At 44.5% G+C, this 13,540-nt stretch overlaps 1 protein-coding gene across 4 annotated transcripts in view; it reads left to right on the top strand.

Annotated features, from left to right (window-relative positions):
* Positions 1-13,540, top strand: part of LOC147114884 (acyl-protein thioesterase 1-like) — a 65,229-nt gene that overhangs the window by 693 nt on the left and 50,996 nt on the right. For 2 of the 4 annotated variants that reach the window (XM_085992946.1, XM_085992943.1), the window contains exons 1-2: positions 65-509; positions 10,124-10,155. In XM_085992946.1, the coding sequence (XP_085849072.1) occupies positions 441-509; positions 10,124-10,155 (101 nt within the window). In that variant the 5' untranslated portion in view covers positions 65-440. The other 2 variants (XM_085992945.1, XM_085992944.1) reach the window with 2 other exon arrangements.

The following is a 13,540-nucleotide window of genomic DNA, read 5'->3' as shown; positions in this document are numbered from 1 at the left end:
AATAAATATTGGCCAGGGCACAGCTTAGATTTGTAAACATGCGAGCAGCAATTGACTAAAGTTTGACCAACAGGCAAAGAGTTTTTTTTATTGTAAGACCACTTTACATGGGCATTTATTCACATTCATTGGGAGAAGATATAATGAAACTGTTCCAGTTACAACTCGCTGTAGTTGGTCTTGAGCTGCGTCTGCGCAGTCCACCGGCGATTGTTTCTTCTGATTGACATCCCGGTTAGCCAATCACAACGTCCAGACCCGGGCTTCAGATTGTGCAGGCGTCAAATCGGATCAGGAGGAGGCTGGACATCCGGCGGCGCGGGACAGCGGAGCGAACGGCCCAGGAGCGGGGCAGAGCGAACGCTGAGAGCGGCGGTGGGTCGTGTGTCGTGGAGGTGACCCGGGGCTGGCTGGACACTTTTTTTTTCTTTTTGCTGTGTATGTGTGGTAACAACATGTCAGCGCCGGTTCCTGCCATTATCCCCGCTGCAAAGAAAGCAACGGCCGCGGTGAGTCTCACCTGGAAGGCGATGGACAAAGGGCGGGTACAGCTTCAGTGATTAATATTGTCCTCTTCACAGCACAGCCAGAAAGAATAGTGCACTGATCCAAGAATACTGACAATCACATATTGAGAAAACATGTGTCGAGGGATTGCAGCGGAAGGGGCGGGGGCAGGTTGCTGATGTTTCTAGATAGTTACCATCTATGGTAAGTTGTACACTACTTAAGCGACGTTCTCACCTTTTCGTAGATTAAAAGAATGCAATTCTCAAAAACAAACATATTTCATGTACAATTAGAGAAACAAAAGCTATCAGAGCAATTTAAAAGATCACTGGAGAAGAAGAGAGTAGACAATTGGGATAGAAATGGCAAGAGCTTAACTATGATAAACACTTCGATCAGATCACCCCTCAATCTTCTATACTCCAGGGAATACAAATTTATGTAACCTGTCCTCATAATTTAACCCTTTAAATCTTGGTATCATTCTGGTGAATCTGCGCTGCACCACCTTCAAGGCCATTATATCCTTCCTGAGGTCTGGTGACCAAAACTGAACACACTACTCCAAATGGGGTCTGAATAAGGCTCTGTACTACTGAAGCATAACTTACTTCCTTTTTGTATTCTATCCCCTTGAGATAAAAGGCCAATATTCCAGTAGCCTTTTTGATTTCTTTTTGTACCTGGCTGCTAGCTTTTAATGAATTGTGTAGTTGGATTCCCAAATATCTCTGCTCCTTTTACAGTTCTTAGTTTCTCACCATTTAGAACATATTCCAATTTCTTTTTCTTGGACCCAGTGTGGATGATCTCACACTTCCCCACATGGAACTCCAATTCGCTGTAGTTGTGCCCACTCACCTTAATCTGTCTATGTCCCTTTGTAACCCTGCTTCCATCTGCACAACTTACTGTGCCTTCTAATTTGGTGTCATCTGCAAATTTGAATATACAATTCTCTAAGCCTTCATCCAAGTCATTGAGATACCTGAGCCCCTAGTGCAGATCCCTGGGGGAACACTACATGTCACATCCTTCCATTCATTCACTTTACCTCTGTCTCCTACCTCCCATCCAATTTCCAGCCCATGTTGCAAGTTTGCCTCCAATTTTGTGCGCTTTCATTTTTGCTACTAAGCTCATATAGGGAACCTTATTAAATGCCTTCTGGAAGTCTGTATAGATAACATCCATAGACACTCCCTTATCCACCGTGTTAGTGATCTCCTCAAAAATATTAGCTGGATTAGTCAGACATGACCTACCCTTTAAAAATCTACGCTGACTCTCTGATCAGCTCATACTTGTCCAAGTGCTAAGTCACTCTGTCCTTAATGACAGGTTCCAGTAACTTCCCAACAACTGACATTAGACTGACGGGTCTGTCATTACTGTACCTATTTTTTCTCTCTTAAATAATGGAGTGACATTTGCAATTTTCCAATCCAATGGCACAATTTCTGAATCAAGGGAGCTTAGGAAAATTATGACTACTGCATTTGCAATTTCCTGACCTATTTCTTTTCCCCATTCCATCACCCTCTTTCTGTCGTTTGGATTTAATATCCCTTGCAAGTTATTTTTCCATGTTCCCTTTTTGCATCTCATTTCTTTGTATCCCTTTGTTGCTTTTTATACATCTTCCAGTTCGCTGGATTTTCACTTTTAGCTTGATACTTAAAAACCTTGGTTTGTGACTCTCCCACTCTCTTAAACATAATATCAAATTCAATCATATTCAGATATCAAACTTCATCATATTCAGAAAGCATAATTTTCACAATAGGTTACTCTACAAGATAAAATCCACGGAATTAGAGGGAAGTTACTACAATGGATAAAGAATTGGCTGCATACCCCTTGGCAAATTTTTTCTATCAATGGATGTGGATTTGCTTGGAGACCGGCTACCAGTGTTGTCATGTAGGGATTAGTGTTAGGGCCTTTGTTTAATGACCTCGATTAAGGTGCTGGGAATGATATGAAGATTTGTGTTGGTGTTAGGACTGTGGAGGAGACTAAACAACTGAGACCAGATCTCGATGTGTTGGGGTAATGGGCCCATGTTTGACAAATGGTATTTAACTTGGAGAAGTGCAGTGTTATGCATGTTTGGAGGCTCAACACTATGCATATTTACACTTTATAAGGAATAGACATGAAACCTGTGGTGAAAGAAAATGATCATCATGGTTCATAAATCGCTAAAGGTTCACCAAATCACACCTTGGTCAGTCCCCCGATTCCTCTGGCACTTTCTCCTTTTGAGCATCTCGCCTTAATCCACCCCTCTTACCTCTCATTTAAAATTCTCATTCTCTACCGCCTATTGAAGTGCCATAAAAATATTATTACCGAGATATCTTCATTGCTTTCCTTCCTCAGCCTCTGCACCGATCGACTTCTCATCCTCGGTGATTTCAACCTCCATCTTAATTCATCATGCTCTCCTCTGAGTTTACTATCCTCCTATCCTCCCTTAATCTCTCCCTCCATGTAAACTCCCCAATCCATATTCACGGCAATGCCCTCGACCTTGCCATCTCTCGTGGCCTCGCTACTCCCATTGTCTCAATCACAGATAAGGCCATCTCTGACCACTTCTGCGTATCACTCTCTACCCACATCCCCATTTCCCCCCCCCCCCCCTTTCTGTGTCTGCCCCTGGAAAAAAACTCTCTCCCAACTCTCTTACAGCTACACTTCCAAAATCCCAACTGTCCAGCCTTTGGCCCTGCTTTCACCACAACATTTCTGCAGCTACTGATCTGCTCAACCACACCCTCACCACCACCTTTGATGCCCTAGTCCCTATCAAAACAATTACACACTCTCACCCTGGCTGCTCCGCCTGGTACGGCCCTCATTTTCGCTCCGTTAAGTCCCACAGACTTGAACGGATATGGCGGACAACTGGTTTAGCCATTCACCGCCAGATCTGGCTGGACCACATAAAGCACTATCGGGCCCTGCTCTCGTCTACCAAAATTGCTCACGATTCCAGAATCATTCTGGAATGCAAAGATAACCCCCGGCTTCTATTCTCCCTGCTAACCGTCTTCTTAAACCCCTCTCCCCTGTCTCCTCCACTCTCACCGCCGACAACAAGTGTAAGGGGCTCATGGACTTCTTTGTCTCTAAGATTGAGACCATCCGTTCAGCTGCCTCTGCCACTTCCCTTCCTTCCTCTAGGCCACCGGGCCAAACTTCCTCTAAGGTTCCCCCTGCCCTAGCCCTGAACTCGCATCTTTCTCCAGTTTCTCTCTGATCTTCCCTCATGACCTCTCCGTGCTCATCTTGTCCATGAGACCCACTTCCTGCTCCCTTGACCCTATTCCCACAAAACTGCTGACCACCCAACTTCCTTTTCTGGCTCCCATGTTAGCTGACATTGTTAATGGTTCTCTCTCCTCAGGTACTGGCCCCCTTGCCCTCAAATCTGCCGTCATCACCCCTCCTCAAAAAACCAACCCTTGATCCCTCCATCCTTGCAAACTACCGCCCCAACTCCAATCTCCAACCTCCCTTTCCTCTCAAGTCCTTGAATGTGTTATCGCCTCCCAAATCCTTGCCCATCTTTCCTGCAGCTCCATGTTTGAATCCCTCCAATCAGTTTTCCGCCCCTGCCACAGTACCAAAACGGTTCTCATCAAAGTCACAAATGACATACTTTGTGACTGTGACAAAGGTAAACTATCCCTCCTCGTCCTTCTTGACTTGTCTGCAGCCTTTCACATGGTTGAGCACTCCATCCTTCTCCAACACCTGTTCAGTATCGTCCAGCTGGGTGGGACTGCAGTCGCCTGATTCCATTCTTATCTATCTAATAGCCAGAGAATCACCTACAATGGCTTCTCTTCCCGCTCCCGCATCGTTACCTCTGGTGTCCCCCAAGGATCTATCCTTGGCCCTCCTACTATTTCTCATCTACATGTTGCCCTTTGGCGACATTATCTGAAAACACAGCGTCAGTTTCCACATGTACGCTGACGACACCCAGCTCTACCTCACCACCTCTTCTCTCGACCCCTCCGCGGTCTCTAAATTGTCAGACTGCTTGTCCGATATCCAGTTTTGGATGAGCAGAAATTTTTTCCAGTTAAATATTGGGAAGACCGAAGCCATTGTTTTCGGTCCCCACCACAAACTCCGTTCCCTAGCCACTGACTCCATCTCTCTCCCTAACATCTGTCTGAGGCTGAACCACACTGTTCGCAACCTTGGTGTCATATTTAACCCTGAAATTAGCTTCCGACCACACATCCGCGGTATAACTAAGACTGCCTATTTCCACCTCCATAACATCGCCCGTCTCCGCCCTTGCCTCGGCTCATCTGCTGCTGAAACCCTCAACCATGCCTTTGTTACCTCTGGACTTAACTATTCCAACGCACTCCTGGCTGGCCTCCCACATTCTACCCTACGTAAACTTGAGGAATCCAAAACCTGGCTGCCCGTGTCATAATTCGCACCAAGTCCCGTTCACCCATCACCCCTGTGCTCGCCGACCTACATTGGCTCCCGGTTAAGCATCGCCTCAATTTCAAAATTCTCATCCTTGTGTTCAAATCCCTCCATGGCCTCGCCCCTCCCTATCTCTAATCTCCTCCAGTCACACAATCCCCCGAGATATCTGCGCTCCTATAATTCTGCCCTCTTGAGCATCCCTGATTATAATCGCTCCACCATTGGTGGCCGTGCCTTCTGTTGCCTAAGCCCTAAGCTCTGGAATTCCCTGCCTAAACCTCTCTACCTCTCTTTCTTCCTTTTTCTTTTTTCTTTTTCTTTAAGACGCTCCTATAATTCTGCCCTCTTTGACCAAACTTTTGGTCACCTGCCCTAATTTCTCCTTCTGTGGCTCGGTGTCACATTTTTTGTCTTACTCCTGTGAAGCGCCTTGGGATGTTTTACTACGTTAAAGGCGCTATATAAATACAAGTTGTTGTTGATGACTGTCGTGATGCTAAAGCAAATGGGATGCTGGACTGCATTCATAGGACTCTACATTACAAAATGAAACATCATTTTGTCATTGTACTTGACCTTGGTTAGGCCTCATTTAGAATGCTATGTCCCGTTCTGCTTCCCTCACATGGTGGGTGATATTGAGGCTTTGGAAAATGTTCCGAGGAGGACCACAAGAATGATTTGCAGTTTAAAACGCCTTAGCTACCCAGATAGACTTAGAGCTGGGTATATATATTGCCAGAGAAGTGTAGACTCGGGCGATTTGATTGAATAAAATAATGAAGGGACTAGATTGTGTGAACACTGACAAATTATTTCAGCTAGATAGGTTGAATAGGACATGGGGTCATGCGTGTTAATTACGCAAAGGAACAAATAGGTTAGATGTTAGACAGTTCTTTTCCTATAAAATAGTAGGTCTATGGGACAAGTTGCTGGCTTGTGCTGATTAACTGTGTACCTTCAAGAGAGAGCTGGACTGCAGTGTTCCTGGCTGGGCGAAGAACATACCATAGAAGAGGTAGGTACCAATTGATATAAGTCATTGACGGTAGTTTCCTGGACTAGTTTTGATTGCCTAGCGGGATTGGGGAGGAGACTACGTAGCACCTAGAGGGTAAGGAGTCTCTCTTGCGTGACGCATAAGGCATCACAACTGTATGGGACAGGTTAGATGGACTAGCTAGCCTTTTCCTGTTTGATTTCATATGTTATGCTCCTTTCCTTCCAACCCCTCAAAAAATAAATACCGCATAAAAACGCCGGTGATCTATTGGAACAATTGTATTTCTCCCCCTTTAATATAGCATGCTCAATTTCTCCTGAGTTTTCTTTTCTTTTCATGTATCCTTACAACAACAACAACTTACATTTATATAACGCCTATAATGTAGTAAAACGTCCCAAGGCGTTTCATAGGAGCGTTATCAAATCAAAATTTGATACTGAGCCATATAAGATGTTAGGGCAGATGAGGTGATGGAGGTAGGTTTTAAAGGGTGTCTTAAAGGAGGAAAGAGAAGTGGAGGGGTTTAGGGAGGGAATTCCAGAGCTTAGGACCTAGGTAGCTGAAGGCACAGCCACCAATGGTGGAGCGATTAAAATCAGGGATGGTCAAGAGGCCAGAATTAGCAGAGTGCAGCGATCACTGTGGATTGTAGGGCTGGAGGAGATTACAGAGATTAGGAGGGGCAAAGCCATAGAGGGATTTGAAAACAAGGATGAGAATTAAAAAATTGAGACGTTGCTTAACTGGAAGCTAATGTAGGTCAGCGAGCACAGGGGAGATGGGTGAGCAGGACTTGGTGCGAGTTAGGACACGGAAAGCAGAATTTTGGATGATCTCAAGTTTATGGAGGGTAGAACGAGGGAGGCTGGCCAGGAGTGTGTTGGAATAGTCAAGTCTAGAGGTAACAAAGGCATAGCTGAGGGTTTAAGCAGCAGATGAGCTGAGGCAAGGTTGGAGATGGGCAGTGTTAGAGGTGGAAATGGATGGTCTTAGTGATAGCGTGAATATGAGGTAGGAAACTTATCTTGTAATCAAATATAACACCAAGGTTGTGAACAGACTGGGTCAGCCTCAGACAGTTGCCAGGGAGAGGGTGCAATCCGTGGCAAAGGAACGTAGTTTCTGTCGTGGACCGAAGACAGTGGCATTGGTCTTCCCAATATTTAGTTGGACGAAATTTCTGCTCGTCCAGTGCTGGATGTTAGACAAGCAGTCTGACAATATAGAGACAGTGGAGGGGTTGAGAGAGGTGGAGGAGAGGTACAGCTGGATATCATCAGCGTACATGTGAAAACTCACGCTTTGTTGTCGGATAATTTCACTGAGGGGCAGCATGTAGATGAGAAATAGGAGGAGGCCAAGGATAGAGCCTTGGGGGAGCAGGAAGAGAAACCATTGCAGGTGATTCTACGGCTAAAGCTGGAAAGATAGGAATGAAACCAGGCGAGTGCAGTCCCATCCAGCTGGACAATGGTGGAGAGGCGTCGGAGCAGAATTGTGTGGTCAACCGTGTCAAAGGCTGCAGAAAGGTGGAGAAGGACGAGAAGGGATAGTTTACATTTGTCACAGTCACATGGGATGTCATTTGTGACCTTGGTAAGAGCCGTTTCAGTACTGTGGTGAGGGTGGAAACCTGATTGGAGGGATTCAAACAAGGAGTTCCACGAAAGATGAGCACACATTTGGGAGATGGCAATACGTTCAAGGACTTTGGAGAGGAAAGGGAGATTGGAGATGGGGCGATAATTTGCAAGGACGGAGGGGTCAAGGTTTTTTTTTTGAGGAGAGGGGTGATGACGGCAGATTTGAAGGAGAGGGGGACAGTACCCGAGGAGAGAGAACTGTTAACGATATCAGCTAACATGGGAGCCAGGAAGGGAAGTTGGGTGGTCTGCAGTTTAGTAGGAATAGGGTCGCGAGAGCAGGAGGTCAGTCTCATTGACAAGGTGAACTTTGAGAGGGCATGAGGGGAAATAGGAGAGAAGCTAGGGAAATATGCAAATTTAGGGTTAGGGCAGGGGGGAAACTGAGAGGAAGTTAGGCCCGGTGGACTGGGGAAGGGAGGGAAGTAGTAGAGGCAGCTGAACGGATGTTCTCGATCTTTGTAACAAAAATGTACATGAGCTCCTCACATTTATTGGTGGAGGAGGAGGGGTGCAGGAAGGGTGGTTTGAGAAGCCTATTTTTGGTGAAGAGAAGCCGGTTGTTCTCTGTCTTCCTGGATGATCTTAGAATCGTGTGCAGTTTTAGCGATGGCGAGCAGGACTCGATAATGCTTTCTGTGATCCAGCCATATCTGGTGATGGGTGGTTAAACCAACCAAAGATGTTCAAGTCTGCGACCCTTGGACATAAGGAAGCGGAGATGAGGGGTTTACCGGGGGTGGGTGGGTGGTGGGGAGATTCGGGTGAGAGTGTGTGATGGTTTCAGTGAGGACAAGGGTATCAAAGATGGTGGAGAGGGTGTGATTCAGCAAATCAGTAGTTGCAGAAATGTCATGAAGAATTGTAGGCTAAAGGCTTGATAGTTGGGAATTTGAAAGTGCAGTGGTAAGGAACTTGGAGAGTTTTTTTTCCAGTGGCGGACATAGAAAGATGTGGGGTTGGGAAATCCTGCTCTCTCGACCCTATTCCTACTTCACTGCCTGAAAAAGTGGTGGAAGCAGATTCAATGGTAACTTTCAAAAGGTAATTGGATAAATACTTGAAGGGGAAAAATTTGCAGGGGAGAAGGACGAATTGGATAGCTCTTTCAAAGGGCCAACACAGGCATGATGGGCTGAATGGCCTCTTGTGCTGCATCATTCTTTGATTTTATGGTCCTGTCATTCACCAAGGTCTCAGATGCCCTGCTGCCAGCTCACAATGCCAGCAATTTTCAAGGCAACAAATGTTTGAGCTGAAGGGTGCAGGGAAAAAGTCCAACAAAATTTGGACCATTATTTTTACAGCAATACAGCTTTTGTCTGCCGCCATGAATCCCAATGTGGCCAATATCACATCAGCTTCACAATACAAAAGCAAAATACTGCAGATGCCGGAAATCTGAAAAAACCCAGAAAATGCTGGAAATACTTGGATCAGGCAGCATCTGTGGAGAGAGAAACAGAGGTAACGTTTCAGGTTGATGACCTTTTGTTATTGACCAGAAATATTAACTCTGTTTCTCTCTCCACAGATGCTGGCTGACCTGCTGAGTATTTCCAGCATTTTCTGTTTTTATTTCACATTGGCATCAGCCCTGTGATTTAAAAAAAATCTTCCACAGATACATCAATCTTTTTCTTTAAAGGGCAACTTGCCATCATATAGCAATCAAGGCTGTCTCTCCCCTTCTCCTGCTTCTCACCCTGACCTCTAACCTTGCTCTGCTTTCCCTCTTCACCCTTGCAACCCTGCTCTACATTTCTCTGCTCCGAACAGTTTTCCTCATAGCCTTTAACATTGCAGTGTGGCAACATCATGGGAGATAAGCTAGTATCTTAAAAAAATGTTTATGCATGCTCTTCCTGTTGTCATGATTTTTGGGCAAGTTTTCACATGAAAATGTAACATTGAAACTGCCTATGTAAACATTTTGATGGGCAATCCTTCATGTGAACAGTGTTTTGTAAGTTATCAACTTTGAAGGTCTATAGTTATAAATAGAAGATGTTTGTATGGTGCTAGGACAAGATGTCAGTAACAGCCTGTAGTACAACTGAAACAAAATCAAATATCTTGAAATAATTTTTGACTTGAGAGTGCCAGTGTCGATGTACAAACCCCAACCTTCTCAAGTGGTCAGACAGTGAACAATATGACTGGAAATAACAAAAAATGGCTGCCCTAATCTGTTGTTAGAAATGTTGGCTAGCAATGTTTATATTGGTAATAGCATTACAAAAATTGTGTCAATAGCAAATAACAAACATAAGTAAGTCAGAAACAGTTGTTAGGTTTTGTTCATTTTAATTTTGACCTTGCATGAAAAAAATGGCATGTCCAGATTGTATGGAATTCTATGTCATTTCTATGAGCATTTTCTGTGTAGTAAGCAAATTTTTATTTAAGGTGTTTATGTTGACAGGAATTACATAATTTACTACTAATGCCAAATAAAAAAATTCTTACAGGGTTTCTCCCCTTTTATTTGCAGGTTATTTTTCTACATGGATTAGGAGACACTGGGTAAGAGAGACTTTTTAAAAAAGAACTTCTGGTGTACTATTTATCACTTCAAATATAGTCTGTCATGTCGAGTTCCTTGATGGCTCAATAAACATACTGTAGTGTGGCATAGAAACCAAGAAGGTCCCGTGTCTAATTCGAATGTGTGCTAGGTTAGCTAATCCCTGTCAGGGTGAGGACAGGACACTACAATTGCCCTTGGTGTCCCTCAGCTACAGATGGAGCACAATTGGCTGCAGTTCCTATACTTTGTCCACACGCACAGACACACACACATGTGAAAGGGCCCATGTCTAAGTGTTGATTAAGGACAGGGTTGGGCTCAGTTATGGTGTTCCTGCCACCATGATCAAATAGCATCCCAAAACACTCTTTCTGTGCTCCCGCATGATGAGCATGCATGTGGATGAGCTTTGAGGGGACTACTGGCACAATGAATAACAGGCCACAACATCAGTATTATTACTTGAATAATTCCATACATTCACTACAGAATAGAAATCCTGTGACAATTATTAGTGCCTACCGTAATAAAAATACACCAGACAGGGTTTAACTGAAAATGTAGACAAAACACAATGGCACATATGGTAGCTAATTATTGGAAACATTCATAAAATACCAATTCTGATCCATTCATCTGATGATGCTTACTCAGCATTAACCAGTTTAAATCTTTTGTGTATTGGATAATACTTGATCGTGGCTTATGTGGCCAAAGCAGCATGAAATATGAGCTTGTTCTCCTCAGTACATGGAATATGTAATTTATTCTACACGTGAGCATGAAGAGAATAGAACTGCTTTTCTGCAAACCACTGGCACCTAGTGCTGCGCCTCTCCATAATTTACAATGTAAACTCCCTCATTGTGGCTGTCTTTAAGCAATCTGCACCATCAGTGATTTGTATATATAAAAAAACACATCAGTGCTGCACAAGAGCTCGTGCGTTTCACGGCCAGTCGTGCACAAGCATCACCTAAATTATGAACAAAGCAAACCTGGAAACCAAGGTTAAATCTTAATGATCAACATACACAGCAGTGAAATAAAAACAGAAAATCTGGAGCGTGAATTTTCTGTAGCATCTGAAAAGACAGATTAATCTTTGGGTGTAGACCTTTTTGTCAGAACTGGGAACGAGAAAATAAGTGAGCCTCTTAATAGGACTGAGCAGAATAGAAAGGGGAAAACCACAGGTAATGGTAAAGACTTGAGTATGCTAACTATTATTACATAAAGAGGCTGCAAATAGACTTTTTAAAAGCGAAAGATGGGGAAAAGTGCTGGATGATGGGCATCTCAATCTCAGTCAGGAAAGTGTATTGAAAATGGACCCACTCATGCTTTGGAATTGCATTTGAAAGGGGACTGAAACATTTTCAAAAATGAAAGGGAATGAAGTAGAATTTCTAGTTATTTTTCCCTTTATAAGTCGATTTCTATTGACATAACCTAAGAAATAGGAGCAGGAGTAGGCCATTCGGCCCTTTGAGCCTGCCGCCATTCAGTAAGGTCATGGCTGATCTTCTACTTCAGCTCCACTTTCCCACCCTATCCTTTGATTCCTTTAGTAGCCAAAAATCTATCGATCTCTCTCTTGAATGGACTCTCAATGACTCGGCATCCACAGCTCTTTGGGTAGAGAATTCCAAAGATACACAACCCTTTGAGTGAATGAAGAAATTTCTCCTCATCTCAGTCCTAAATCTACTGGAATTTTTTGAGGATGTAACTGGGAAAATAGATAAGGGAGACCCAGTAGATGTGGTGTATTTAGACTTTCAAAAGGCTTTCGATAAGGTCCCGCATAAGAGATTAGCGTGTAAAGTTAAGGAACATGGGATAGGGGGCAAGGTATTGACTTGGATAGAGAACTGGTTGGCGGACAGAAAGCAGAGAGTAGGAATTAACGGGTCTTTTTCCGAGTGGCAGGCAGTGACTAGTGGGGTACTGCAGGGATCGGTCCTTGGACCCCAGCTATTCACAATATACATTAATGATCTAGATAAGGGAACTAGATGTAATATCGCCACGTTTGCAGACGACACAAAGCTGGGTGGGCGTGTGTGCTGCGAGGAGGATACCGAGAAACTCCAGGATGATTTGGACAGGTTGGGTGATTGGGCAGAAGCGTGGCAGATGCAATATAACGTGGATAAATGCGAGGTTATCCACTTTGGTGTCAAAAACAGAAAGACAGACTATTATCTGAATGGCAATAGATTGGGAGAAGGGGAAGTGCAACGAGACCTGGGTGTCCTTGTGCACCAGTCGCTGAAGGTAAGCATGCAGGTGCAGCAGGCGGTGAAGAAGGCAAATGGTATGTTGGCCTTCATAGCAAAAGGGTTTGAGTACAGGAGCAAGGATGTCCTGCTGCAGTTGTACAGGGCCTTGGTGAGACCACACCTTGAGTACTGTGTGCAGTTTTGGTTGCCTTATCTGAGGAAGGATGTTCTTGCCATGGAAGGAGTTCAGCGAAGATTCACAAGGCTGATCCCTGGGATGGCAGGATTGACATATGAGGAGAGATTGGGTTGATTGGGCTTATACTCGCTGGAGTTTAGAAGAATGAGAGGGGATCTCATCGAAACTTACAAAATTCCGACAGGTCTGGACAAACTAGATGCAGGTAGAATGTTCCCGATGGTCGGAGAGTCCAGAACCAGGGGTCATAGTCTAAGGATAAGGGGTAAGCCATTTAGGACAGAGATGAGGAAGAATTTCTTCACCCAGAGAGTGGTGAACCTATGGAATTCTCTACCACAGAAGGCGGTTGAGGCCAAGTCTTTAAATATATTCAAGAAGGAGTTAGATATATTTCTTAGAGCTAAAGGTATCAAGGGATATGGGGAGAAGGCAGGTACGGGGTACTGAGTTTGGATGATCAGCCATGATCTCATCGAATGGCGGAGCAGGCTCGAGGGGCCGAATGGCCTACTCCTGCTCCTATCTTCTATGTTTCTATGACCCCTTATTCTGAGATTGTGACCCCTGGTTCTAGACTCCCCAGCCAGGGGAAACATCCTCCCAGCTTCTACCCTGTCAAACCCCACAAGAATTTTATATGTTTCAATTAGATCACCTCTCATTTATCTAAACTCTAGGGAATATAGGCCTAGTCTACTCAATCTCTCCTCATAGGACAATCCCCTCATCCCAGGAATCAGTCTAGTAAACCTACATTGCACTCCCTCTAAGGCAAGCATATCCTTCCTTAGGTAAGGAGACCAAAATTGTACACCGTACTCCAGATGTGGTCACACCAAGGGCCTATATAGTTGCAGTAAGACTTTTGGGGGAGAAATTCGGTGGGCTGCGCCACCAGTTAGCGCCTAAAGAGGGCACTCAGTGGCTTTAGCGCCACTGGCCACGCCTCCCGCG

The sequence above is a fragment of the Somniosus microcephalus genome, chromosome 7, assembly GCF_052327205.1.
Source record: "Somniosus microcephalus isolate GS21.2 chromosome 7, FLI_Smic_1.0, whole genome shotgun sequence".
NCBI lineage: Eukaryota > Metazoa > Chordata > Chondrichthyes > Squaliformes > Somniosidae > Somniosus > Somniosus microcephalus.
The sequence above is the reverse complement of the archived record's forward strand: the minus strand, read 5'-3'. Positions and strand labels throughout refer to the sequence as shown.